The 12,749-nt window shown below is 42.8% G+C and overlaps 1 protein-coding gene across 1 annotated transcript; it reads left to right on the forward strand.

Annotated features, from left to right (window-relative positions):
- Nucleotides 1–1,076: 1,076 nt before the first annotated feature.
- LOC106646030 (uncharacterized) lies at nt 1,077–11,737 on the forward strand. The gene is made up of 6 exons (XM_014362027.3): nt 1,077–1,501; nt 4,363–4,586; nt 6,954–7,205; nt 9,381–9,615; nt 10,518–10,640; nt 10,705–11,737. Exons 1-6 carry the CDS (start codon nt 1,431–1,433, stop codon nt 10,868–10,870), a joined length of 1,071 nt encoding a protein of 356 aa, XP_014217513.2. The 5' UTR covers nt 1,077–1,430; the 3' UTR covers nt 10,871–11,737.
- Nucleotides 11,738–12,749: the final 1,012 nt, after the last annotated feature.

Consider the following 12,749-nt stretch of genomic DNA (forward strand, 5'->3'; position numbering starts at 1 on the left):
CGCGTGGAATTTTGCCTTCGTACAAAAGTGTTGGTGCATCGGTGGGAGCAGGATCCATTTGTGTGGGTATACCCTTCTGGGAGAGGATGTGGCACGAGAGCCCTCCTCATCCTCTCTCTTTGCAGAGGTATATACACGTATGCATACACCTATGTGATGCTTTTACCGACGTCATCCGCAAAGGAAAAAAGGGGAGATACGTATAGGGAGTTGCTCGCGCATACGGGGAATTTTCCACGAAAATGCGCATCACCAGGGTGTGTACGATCGAGATTAACGTCGTCCCATTTGTCGTGGGTAATGAGCGCGAAAAATGCGCAACGGGAGCTTTTGCGAAAGAAGCCCCTCCCACTGACTCGAGCTTTCGAACGAGATTCGTCGAGTCGAGTACACCACGTGATCCAATTAGAACGGTATATGACCTAAAAAAAAAAAAAAAAAAAATCTGAAAAGCTCTCCTTACCGATTGTTCTAGATTTTCCGATTTCCCTTGCTTTCGTAACGAAAGCAACGTTTCCACGGAATCGGTCGTATAAAACCGGCGAGCAAGCGCGTAAAGGAAGCCCAACGGCAAAGAAAGAGAGAGCCGATATTGCGGTGGGTGGCGGCGCTCCCGTCCCCGAGAGGCATATACGCGCACACTTGCGCAAACCATCCGATCCCTCTCTCTCTCTTTACCACTCCACTCTCGCCGGCAGGGCAGAGCTTCAGTCGACTGCTCGCTCGTCGCGCGGTCGCTGCCCCGCGTGGCCCCGTCCTTTGTTCGCGCTTTCGGTAACGCTTTGCAACTACTTTACAACAATATACAATATAATATACCTTGGTGTGTACACGTTGTGTCCTACTCAAGCTCGCGACGCGAGAACACTGCGCGGATATATATATAAGGGATCATAACAATACAACACCCATAAGTAGACAAAGAGGATACGGGTTTGCAAGCACTGGGCGACCGCACGCGAAACTATACTGTGTTTTATTTATATACGCGAGCAGTGTCAATTGGGAAGAAAAAAAAGAAAAAGTGCCAGTGTATACACGACGTTTCGTGTAATTTATACGTTGTATATAAGTATATAAGCCAACATGCTGCACGTACAGTGTTTTCACGCTTAGCTTGGCCTATAGGGGATCGGGTCGTTGCACTTTCGATCGCTGCCGCGAACGGGGGGCTTTCTGTGCGCGTTGTACACCCAACGCGGAGTGAATTATAAGATAATATCGACTCGCGCAAGTGGTCCGTATGTGACGCGATAAGTGCGTACACCTGCGTGGATCTCCTGGTAAACCAACGAGTGGGGGAGAGGCCTCTCGAAAGCTCCGTGGGATCAAAGGAGCGTGTACAGGGTACACCTGTAAAGCACGGCTCGAAGCTGGGTGGCTCCGGGGAGTGCGGGAATGGCGACGGTGGGGGTCGCGTGGCCACGATCATGACCTACGGCACGTCCTTACACAACACCGGCGACAAGTCGCGGCTTCAACCCGCCGACTTTTACAGCCGGTACGAACTTATACCATGCAATATATGTACATACTTTCTCCCTCTAATCCTTTATTGTTTCTCTCCTCCGATAACGCCATTAATTTTATTGCACGTACATCGATAAGAAACTCAAGTTTGGATGCATAATTGAAGACACGCTCGAGTAAGTATGTACAAAAGAGAGGTAAAACAGCGATAAAGTGTGATGCGTACAGGATTGGTGCAAACAGATGTCGTGGTTTATAATGCCTATACCTACTTATAATTACACGAGGGAAAGAGAACGGAGAATCCGGCGCACACGGTATTGATCGAACTTTCAAAGAGAACACTCGACTTGATCCGTGTGTTGTATTTACACCCCATACGTGCGAAATTTTTTTTTTTTTTTTTTTTTTTTTTTTTTGCAACATGAAAAAAGAAAAATCGGCTTACCGATCAAATTTCTGTCGTATGTTTATACGTGTATTTACCGGTTTTGCTGCATATCGTCGCTTCCTTCCTTCCTCGGATATATATTTATTTTCTTATCTTTCATTGAACACCTCATGGATCTCATTAGCTATACAGTCATCGGTTCCACACGCGACAAGAGATAGTGGTATAGTCATGCCTGTAACCAATTATCACACGTACAGTATATACATGTACATATACTTATTTGCAGTTAAAAAAACTTTGTGTTTAGCGGAATCACTTTCCACTTTCATTTTCAATGAGTATATACACGTGTATCGGTATACACGCGGCCGAAAAAACCAGAGTTTTCACTGTACACTACAGTAGATGTATTATATTATACGCTTTGTACATCAGCAAACCAGCAGGATCATTGTGATGTGTTATCATCATCACGTTTTCTTTCTATTTTTAATTTGCTGGAGATAGTATTGAGAAAAAAGCGCGAGAGACTGGAAACCAATTTTGCCGAGTTGGCCAAACAGCAACGTTAATTTGATACTTTTAGTCTCCACGATACGTGCACCAGTTGTGTATATATCGTGCCTCGTAAGTGTCGCTCGACCAGTCGAGGATAAAAAAAATTCAGACGGTATTTTTTTCTTTTTTTTTTTCCAAGTGTGAAAAGAAAAAACAAACCTTTTTTTCTCTCTCTTCCAATAAGTAATCACTTTTAATCACCCAAAGTGTCTTTTTATTTGCGACGCGCTTTAATGGCAGAAAAGAAAAAAAAACACCACGTGATTCGTGTGGCGGATCAAATTTCCAAACCGGTTGTTAAATAACACTCTTGGCTCGTTGTATACACGCGCGTGAAGGTGCCGATATGGACGATCGTTCGGCCAGCCGATTCCGATTTTAATTGCTAATGCGCGTAATTTCGTTAATTCGACGTATGGCACCTACACTCGCAACGAGGAAACGATCAACTCTGTTTTACGTGTCTACTCTCATTTCGAAACGTTGTTGTTGTTGTTGCGTATAAGAAAGCAAAAAATAAACAGCCAACCGCACTCGGCGATAAAGCATGAAAAAATTTTGTTTAAATCGGTAGACGTTGGTCTCGCATAATTGTAGTAAAGTATATCTCGATCAAACATTATAGTCCCTTTTTTCCATCCGTGACTGGACCTCGCAGGTATATCTTCCCACGAGACTTTCGCGCGACGCAAAGTCTCCCGACGATTGAGCGCACACGCGATTGATATCGAAGGCGATGCTCCGATGGCTCCTAAAATCCAAAAGAGCGGCGTGGGTTGTCGATTTTTCATCTTTCATTTTTTCTCTTTCGCCGATGCATCGTCAACGCTAGACTATTTTAAAAATCTAACATAAAACACAGACGGTTCATCGCGTTGTTTACAGTTTGATACGTACACTTCACGTGCTCTCAACAAGTACTTCAGGAGACATATCTTTTATTCCACGCTCAGTTGTTTTTTTTTTTTTCTTGACAATTGATAATCCATAACTTATGTTGATTGGAAAGTAGAAAAGTAAGTAACAGTTGCGTTTGTCTTTTTCCCCCCGAGTGGCATCAGATTCGAGCTCATTGCTCACGATTATACTACAAATATTGATGTGACGCGATGTAACTAAAAATCAACAAACGACCGGATCTCTATCGTGATAGACACTTTCCTCAGATCGGCGCGTAAAATTTCAAATTTCTCGACGCTTGATACAGACGCGCATGCAAGAGAAAGCACGTCATTTTCATCTGAGGATGATTTACAAGATGTACTCGTGTGACTTGACATTTACAACGAAAACCCGTGGCGGAGATTATCTCCAAAGCCTCGGATAATGATGTATCTTTGTACTGAATAATTAAGGCTGATGTGTATTATCGTGCCTTTCACCTCTCGAGAAGAAAAGAAAGACCGGAAGCACGCAATTAGTCCCTTCTTTCTCCAGCGATCAAAGCCGCGAGTGTGTATAGTATTACCAAATGAAAGCAAAATGCTTCGAGTGTGAGAAGAAATAAGAGACACACGTGAGCGCCATTAAAGACATATCGCGTGACTTTGTTCCTCTCTATCCATCTGACGCGTACGACACGTCAGACGTAAGGAAAACAAGACACTCGGCAGACGCATGTGACTCTTGTCTTCTTTATCTATTAACTGTTAATTAGTTGATTCGTTGACGACGATGGAAGGAAACGTATATATTCGTGGTTTTACTTTTTTTTCTTCTCTTTTATAAATTAAAATCGGCATGCTCGCCGATCGGCGATGTACAACGGACATATCAATTAAATTAAAAGTAAAAGAGAAATAGAAAAAGAAAAAAAAAAGAAATCATTTTTAAATTGAAATAACCAATGAAACCAACACCTCTTTGACGTGTTGTTATGGTATACAACGTACCATCCGATTTTCTCATATTCAAGCATACGTTTTTCGGGTGTCTTTCAGGCACTGCAACGCCTCACCGGAGGATGGTATACTGCACGGCGATGGAGACGGCAGAGGCAGCAGGCTGGGCTGCAAATTAAAGTGCCCGGCGTCGCTGTCGCGGTTTAGGGTCGAGAAGATCGAGGGCGGCCTCATGGTCGCGGGCGTCGTCATCGCCGCCAATTGTCAATTGGCCCTGCCTGCCTTTGGCTTTCTCTTCGTGCTCGTCGGCGCCGTGCTCACTGGTACGTACAACATGTCATTGTTACTTTTTTTTTTTTTTTCCAAGCACTTGCGTGGGTGGTTTTGTATCGGTACGGTTGATCGGTATTTTTCAAGCGAAAGCAGCCAAGTCGGAGCGTTGACCTCGAGAGCGCCTTCATGTGGCGAGAAAACAACGTTTCGTGGGGTATTTGATTGTGATCGGTGGGTGGATCGGTTACCATTTCGGGAGAAGTCAGCGACTGCGACGATACAACAGTTTAACGAAAGGCTGAAACACACGAATAACTCGTACGTGGAAAAATACCGAGCGACGTGTGCGTATCAAATTCCACGTGGAACACGCCTAGTTTGCAAATCGCCTTAAGATGAGCGAAAGAAAAACAAAAAAATGACTGCTGACGGGAATGGAATAAAAGAAAACGCGAGTACCACCACTACACACACACCATGCATCCAGTCGCGGAATTGTTTCTTCGATGCCGCGTGTATGTATAGGCACGTCACTTGTGATGGGTACACGCAAGTTAATACCTCATACACACACGACAGAGAGGAAGTGCACGATAGCATCATCGAAATAAATTGAGTATAGCTTATACCTATATAACGTATACGTGTATACGTAAGAGGAGGAAAAAGGAAGTCGTATCGAGCGAAACACGCGTGAACATGGATGCGTGCCGGTACAGCCCGAGTCGTGTGGGTGAGGTACAAATTTGTTGCATAAGTGACGGGCGGACAATCGACTATAAAATATACGAGTGTGTCTGTATACATATATGGGCGCAGAGGACGCGCACGTTTATTCAAATAACGGATGGATACGTGATGTATGTACCGATACGATACAATATTTTATTTTATTTACTTGTTTTTTTTTTTTTTTTTTTTTTTGCTGATATCAATATAATCGCATGCCAAAGATTCGCAGCCGAGAGAGAAATGCGGATTGATGATTATTGACCTCTTTTTTGACGTGCGATAGTTTATTGTTACTATTGTTTTTCATACTTGGAAGCGCGGCGTATTAAACGTAAAAAACTGCCAAGGCAGGATGTCATAAATCTTTTTGATACATCGAACGGTGGTAGGTACATATATATCACTAACCGAGAAATTCGTGGAAAGGCGAGTTTGAATTATACGAAGAGAAAGAGAGGATACATTTTCGCGCGACATTAAAAAAAAAAAAAAATCTCGCTCAGCTCCGAGGGGTATGTAATACCAGGAGTTTATTTTTTTTTTTTTTCCTCGATACGCGTGCCACGCAGACGATTAACATAAATCGACTCGGCTGGCGTTGATAATTCTTCCGCCCCGTCGTCGTGCCATAAGCAGGTATCTTTTGTTCTTGTCGTTCGTACTGTTAACGAGACATTTGATCTGCAGCAATGAACACCGTCGTCGCATCGAGCATCGGGTACTCGTTTATTTATAGCGCGTGCTTTGTTGCAATATATCCTACTTTCATCAATAATATAATTACAAAGAGTAACGAGCTTTTATTTTTCAAGCAAAATTGCACACGCGGTACAATGTAACTTTTTTTTAGCAATATATAATTTTGTTGTTAAATATTTTTGATGCACTAATTGTGGTGAAAAAAAAACTTTTATCCAGCAAAACTCATTGCAATATTTGAATGACACAAAAAAATCGAGGAAAAAAAAAATACTTACCACATAACATTGGAATAAAATCCACGATTGCGCCAAAGTCTGAAACTACGTAAGTACGGGGAAAAACGAAAGGGGGGTAATGGTCCTTCGCGACGTAAAGCACAACGTAGGTACAATATACGCAAGAACAAGTACACAAAATTCGTCCCTGTGATAGCTATACACACACGCGAGCTATTTCGAAGCGGAGGACGCGAAAGATATAGTTGGGTGGGTACGTATCATCCCCCACGGGGTTATATATATATACACTTTTACTTTCTGGAGTATCAAGGTTCCAAAGCGCTGAATACGTAATAATAAGCCTTGTACGATTGTCCGAGCGATTGTGCATGGATGTATTTGTGTACACAACTTATAGAGCGCGTGAAAAATGGTAAAACCTGTCGCTGGCCGATTATCGCGATCGACACGCCAAACCGCGCTTTCTCGGCCCTTTCTTAACCAAACGAGTGAGTATTTTATACCTGCATATTTACGTAATCGAGCGTTAAATTTTCCACTATTAAGAACTGTAGTATACTCTTATGCAAATGGAAAAAAAAAAATAGAACAACTGCAGGGCAACGTATACACTTACACCTCATGGGTACTTCTATAGATAAACGCAAAAAAATGCACCCAAATTTATTGTACGGCCCAATATAAATACGTATATATGTATATTTGTATAAATAAAGTAAAATGATGAAAAAAAAATGTTTACAGCTGCGTCGTATCGAGGCCAAGGCAAGGACGAGGACTTGAGCTCGTACGCGGCGCGAATCGACTCGATGGGCAACTCGCGGGTCCTCGGGCCCACATGTATAGCAGTGGGCAGCCTCATGCTGATCCTCGGGGCGCTACTGTGTGCACTGGCCCGGCGAGCTCGGAGACGCGAGAGACGCATTGGTTTCCACTGCCCGGTGCACGGTGACTTTTACCCACTCAGTCCGTCCCGCGCTGCCAAACTCTTTGCCAGTTAGTACATGTGCTTTACTTCTTTTGCACTGACTGTATGGTATTATTATTATTATTTTTTTTTTTTTACGCTTTGTTACACGAGTATGAAAATATGTGTAAAATACAGTGCTTGATTCGACAGGTGAGTTTTAATATGAATAATAATAAATTAACGTGGCCAGAGCAAGGAGTCGCGAGAAATTAGCTTAGCGGACAATGATGTTAATTATTGTGGCGGAAAATATTCCGAGCGCCTTCGACATCGTAAGACATGACGAAGCGACTGGAAACCTTGTTTTCCTCGTTTGACGTATTTTCTTTTCTAATTTCATACTCGCCACATTACGTTTTTCACACGTTATACAATGCCGATCACTGGTGACGTTTATTCTTTTGGACGTCAAATGTTTCCTTGTACGCGACGAGGTGCTGTGCCTCTTTAAGCACACGCTGCAGAAAAATAACATGTATATATTTGGTGCAGGAAAAAAAAATTTTTTTTAATAAAAAAGAAATCGTGCCAACATGCCTGTATCAGCCATCTAATGTATCTATGTACGTAGGAATTGGCCACTGGACTCGTCGCGCAACACAAGAAAAAACGGCACCAGTATAAATACAAAATATTGGCAAAATTCTAGTATTTACATGGGGAAAAAAAAAAAAAAAAAAAAAAACTGATTGCTTTGATTTAATTTGTTTCATTGCTATTTTTCTTTTATATATAAAAAGTAAAATAAAATGTAAAACTGTAAGTCTAAAAAAAAAATCACCTGATTTAAATGTCAACGCGTAGAAAAAGCTCACGGGGTTGTATCGTGTCTACCGGCAGTTACATCCCGCGTATCGAGCTATACATGTGTAAGCTCGCGTCACCAGATTTTCCACTCCTGTCTCGTTAACGAGCGTAACTGGATGTTGTTTATACGTTGTGCATGTACACCCTTACGCGTAGTTGGCAGGGAAAAACAGGCAAATGGTTTTATTACTCTCTTCGATCCATACTCCAATGAGAAGGCACGAATTACGACGTACCTATATTCCTGTTGGGTTGTTTACTCGTACAATACAGAGCACCCGAGAAACATAACGAGGCGAAATCTCGACGCTTGCGCATATATTATAATTATATCTATACTCGATTTCACCTAGCATATCCATGTACATACCTATACGCGTTAACCCGATTAAAATTCCGATCCCGCGGCCCTGACGCTTGTTCGTTATAGGGGGAAGCTATTTCAGCGTGCACACGTTGGTCGAAAAATTGCGAAAAGCACACGACGCGGTATATACGTATACATAGAGCAATTAAGAGCGAAAATCCAGGACGAGGCTAGACGCTGCGGATGTATAATCGGTCCGCGAGTGTGTGTACGTATATTATACACTCATAATCGGATTGTCCGAATTCAGGCTAATGCACCGCGGTAGGCCGTGCATTGTACATATGTGCCGCACGCGGTCATCGGTGAATTACCGGTCAACGCTCGGCCCATTTACACGCGCAACCGATATCTATAAGTATGTCGTTGCTTTTACCTACTTGTGGACGATCATCTGCAATGTGGACGGTACCGAACTTTCACACGAGTGTGATTTCTCCTCGCAGCATCTACTAATAATAATCGAGTGTCGAAACGGGCTCTAACCGCTTGACTCTCCGAAAAAACCACTAGTTGGGACTTTTGTAAATTTTATTAAATTTTTAGGGAATGTTTTTGTAAAGTTTCTCGTACAATGGGTTGAAATCAAATATGGACAAACGAAATAAGGTACCTGTACCCTATATGGGTACAGTTGAATATAATTTCTAGACTGGGAGTTGGACTGGGACTCGAGAGTAGGTCACAGAGTCAACGACCATCGGTACGTTACTACAAAAAACGTATATGAAATGTGCAACTGTTGTAAATAACATGACTAAACTCTCAAGACTCAATTAATCCATCGCAAGGAAGGCTTAATTGTCGCGTCTCTCGCTTCAAATCTACTAATATTAAGTTTTTTTTTTTTCCAATACCCGATGGTGCATGTGTGTACACCCACCCTGTACACAGAACAGAAGTAAATACAAAGAGCCACTACGTGGCGTGCAATCAATAAAACCATTTAAATATGCATGGGTATATATGTACAGCGTATGAGTATACATAAATAATGGTCCCAATGTGACTCTACTCTTGTTTGCAGGCAAGAGTCTCAACGGAGGCGGCAGTGGCGGCTGGTTCGCGTGTTGCCGTCACCAACAGCAGCAACAAAACCAACGGCAAAGGTCGGCGACCGTAAGAGGAGCGAACGGGCTGCGCACCGGCCTACCTCAGTGCCCGCACTCGGTGATCAGCAGCACGCGAAGCTCCCTGAGCAGCTCGCCCCTGAGCCCCTGTCCAACACCCACGCCGTTTCTCGTCACCTCCGGCTCCATGAGGTACGACCAACACATTGTTTTACACGACAAACATCGAACAACACCATTGTTCCTTGTATAGTTTTTTGGGTCAACGTGCCTAAAGTATTGTCCCGATAAAGTTGGTTCATCGTCGTTTCGTTGGACGTGGTGGGGGGAGGGGGGGGGAATAGCCGCTCCGCTGCTTAAAATAGAACCCACATGTATATATGTACCTATACATCACGCCTCGTGAATTATTACCAACGACACGCGGCCCCGTGTGGACGACAATTGTCGCCCGGTTATATCGTGTATATAATAACACATTGTGCATATAACGTTATGTTTTATATATGTAATGTTCCCTACATTATCCATATACACTGTCCTCGTCAACTGCACGTGTAATCGTACACGTATAGGCATCGATCGGTTTCTCTTTCGTGCCGATTTCCTTCCTCCGCCTCGTCGTCTATCTTTTTTACTACTCCACAAGTTCACTTTGCTGATGTTTTACCGCAATGACGCGTTATCAAACTTACAAACGAAGTTTGCCACTCGTTTGGACAATGATCAATGTGCAAAAAGTTATACTTCAAAGGCCGAACAGTATATATATATATGGCAAATGGAACGAAAGGAATGAGAGAACCATAGAGTACCTATTGCGTGTATGTACATACATGTCGAGTAAAACCTTCCCTCGAACGTGTCCATCACCCGTGGATATGTGACTCGCGACAGCACAACTACATATTATTTCCTCCGCCCTCGACCTCGCGTGCATATACAACATAGTTACGATCTTGATCGTCGAGGGGCCGGCCGGCTACACGCGGTCGAAATTGGGTATAATTTTACCTTTGCCGTTGAATCGGAAAGTTTTTTGTTTTTGTTTTAAGGTACATGTATGTGGAATAAAAAACGTATGTATTTTCCAGTGGGATGGCTGCCGGGAATCTGTCGCCCGACCAGACCTTCGGATCCATCAGGTCGCTCTCGGTGACGAGAGAAATCGCCAGCTTCCCCCTGTCCCGGACGCCAACCCCACCTCCGCAACACAGGTATACACCCCCCGTTTAAACCACCACAATTAATCTCGAGTCACAAATGTAATACCCCCCACAGGCTGATATCGAGCTCGACGTCGAACAACAGCGAGGAGCCGTTGACGGCGGTATCGATAGAGCCCGACAGTCCGGCGCGAGAATCCGAGCCGGTGGTCCAGCCCGCACCAACGAGTCAGCCCCGCAAGTCCGTGAGCATCGTCCTGCCGAACGAGCATCACGGATGACACGGTGATCGTTAAAGTCACTCGATATATCCGCTGCAGTTGCTACCGAGGGTCAAGACTGATGCTTGAGCGTGTGTGGGGCTCGAGCTCTATTTTTTTTTTTTTTTTTTTCCCCCGTGTGAGCGATTCCTGCGACGAACTCCATCCGCGTCCAAGGAACAACCAAGACGAGTCCCACCGTGGGAAATCCGACGTACAGGTGATACATGATGTGGACCACCGGAGGTGTACAAACATAGCCATCGGAGTGTATCTACGATTTCGAAGGGGGAAAAATTTGTACATCATTTTTGTTCGATTCGTTGAGTCTCTTTATTCACTGAGTAAACTTGCGCGACAACCCCTCTTTTACCCAACGTTTGTTTCGTCTCGTTAGTGCATTTATCGCCGAACCCATGAGAGCCCACGAAAGAACACTGGACTGCAAATATACTCGTGCCAAAATACGACTAACTCGACAAGTGTAAGCAAAGGAAAAGAAAAACAAAAGTGGGTCGCGCTAAAACTGTGACGCAGTTGTACATTGATTTTCATCGGTTTGGGGGTTGTACCCATGTATAGTCACAAGTGACGCTTTTACTTTCACGGAGCGTCATCGGGTCCCTCGTGTATAATATTACGATACGCGTATTTGTGTGCGTAGGTTTTTCCCCCTTGAAAAATATCACAAGTATACATTAGGAAGTAAGAAATAGTCGAACGAAGCGAGAGTTTACTCAAATCAACACGTGAGCCGGCAATTTCCAAGTGACGCGAGTGACGTGTTTTTGTGGATTAACGGGATATGCTTGTCATTCGTATATACGAAAAGTGATAGAAAACAGGGGATGTAGGCAATCGATGCGCGAGTTGCCTCGTCATTCGAGTGCTGCAGAGAGGAAAAAAAAAAAATAATTAATTAAATGCCAAATGAGTACAGACTTTTAACGGACGGAAAATCGATGTCGTGTATCTAAAATTAGCTTGGTCAAATTTTTTTTTTTCAATGTTCCAAAACAATGCATGATCGTTAGTCGTAAATTTTCACCCATCGAGGTAATGTTGAAAGCACAGTTTTTACACTAACGGTCATTGTACATAATTATATTAATTCGATTCAACTAATCGTTGATGTACGTTTAAAATATAAAATAATAGTTTTAAACTTGAAATCGTTGTATCGATCGGTGTGTTTCGATGGATCTTAAAAATCGGTAGATTTTCGTGACGAATTTATTATACAGTAAGTATAGCTAATAGACGTTGTTTAGAAAAAAAGAAAAGAAAAAAATGCGAGTAACTGATCCTTAATTCTTAAATAATATGTGTATTATTTTTTAAACTCAGACCTCTAAAATAAGAACACAAATACTGAAGATATTTATCCACGAGTAGGTAGACAACAAAGTGCGCGTAGGTTTATTTTTCAATGAAAATTAGGCGTCGTGTCGCGAAGAGATCATCTCATCAACGTCCATTTTTTATACATACAACCACCTAATCGTGAAAAAAAAAACTGCCCGAGCGTAGACTTTAATTATTGTTTAACGTCACAAACCATCCACATAGAAAGACGCATAACATTTTGTTTGACATTTATGTTGTCATTTCACATTCCAACGACATCGATCAAACGTTTTGGCAGTGCATTAATTCTACGTATCGACTGTTTGTTCAACAAAATCTCGTACCATGACTTTGAAATCGTCATCTCTTTAAAGAACAAAAAAAAATTTATTGGTAAACGGTTCATCAAACGTCAAACGCATATTTCCAGTTTGATTGAAATCATAGACACTTGGATATAGAGCGATAAGTGACTCGCACTCGGCTTATCTAAACAAAAATACAGCTCGATTGACCTTTTTTTTTTTTGCAAACGTGTTCTCTGCACTGCTGC

The sequence above is a fragment of the Copidosoma floridanum genome, unplaced genomic scaffold (assembly GCF_036245765.1).
Source record: "Copidosoma floridanum isolate Cflo_tuat_1 unplaced genomic scaffold, Cflo_Japanese_pri ptg000009l, whole genome shotgun sequence".
Lineage (NCBI taxonomy): Eukaryota > Metazoa > Arthropoda > Insecta > Hymenoptera > Encyrtidae > Copidosoma > Copidosoma floridanum.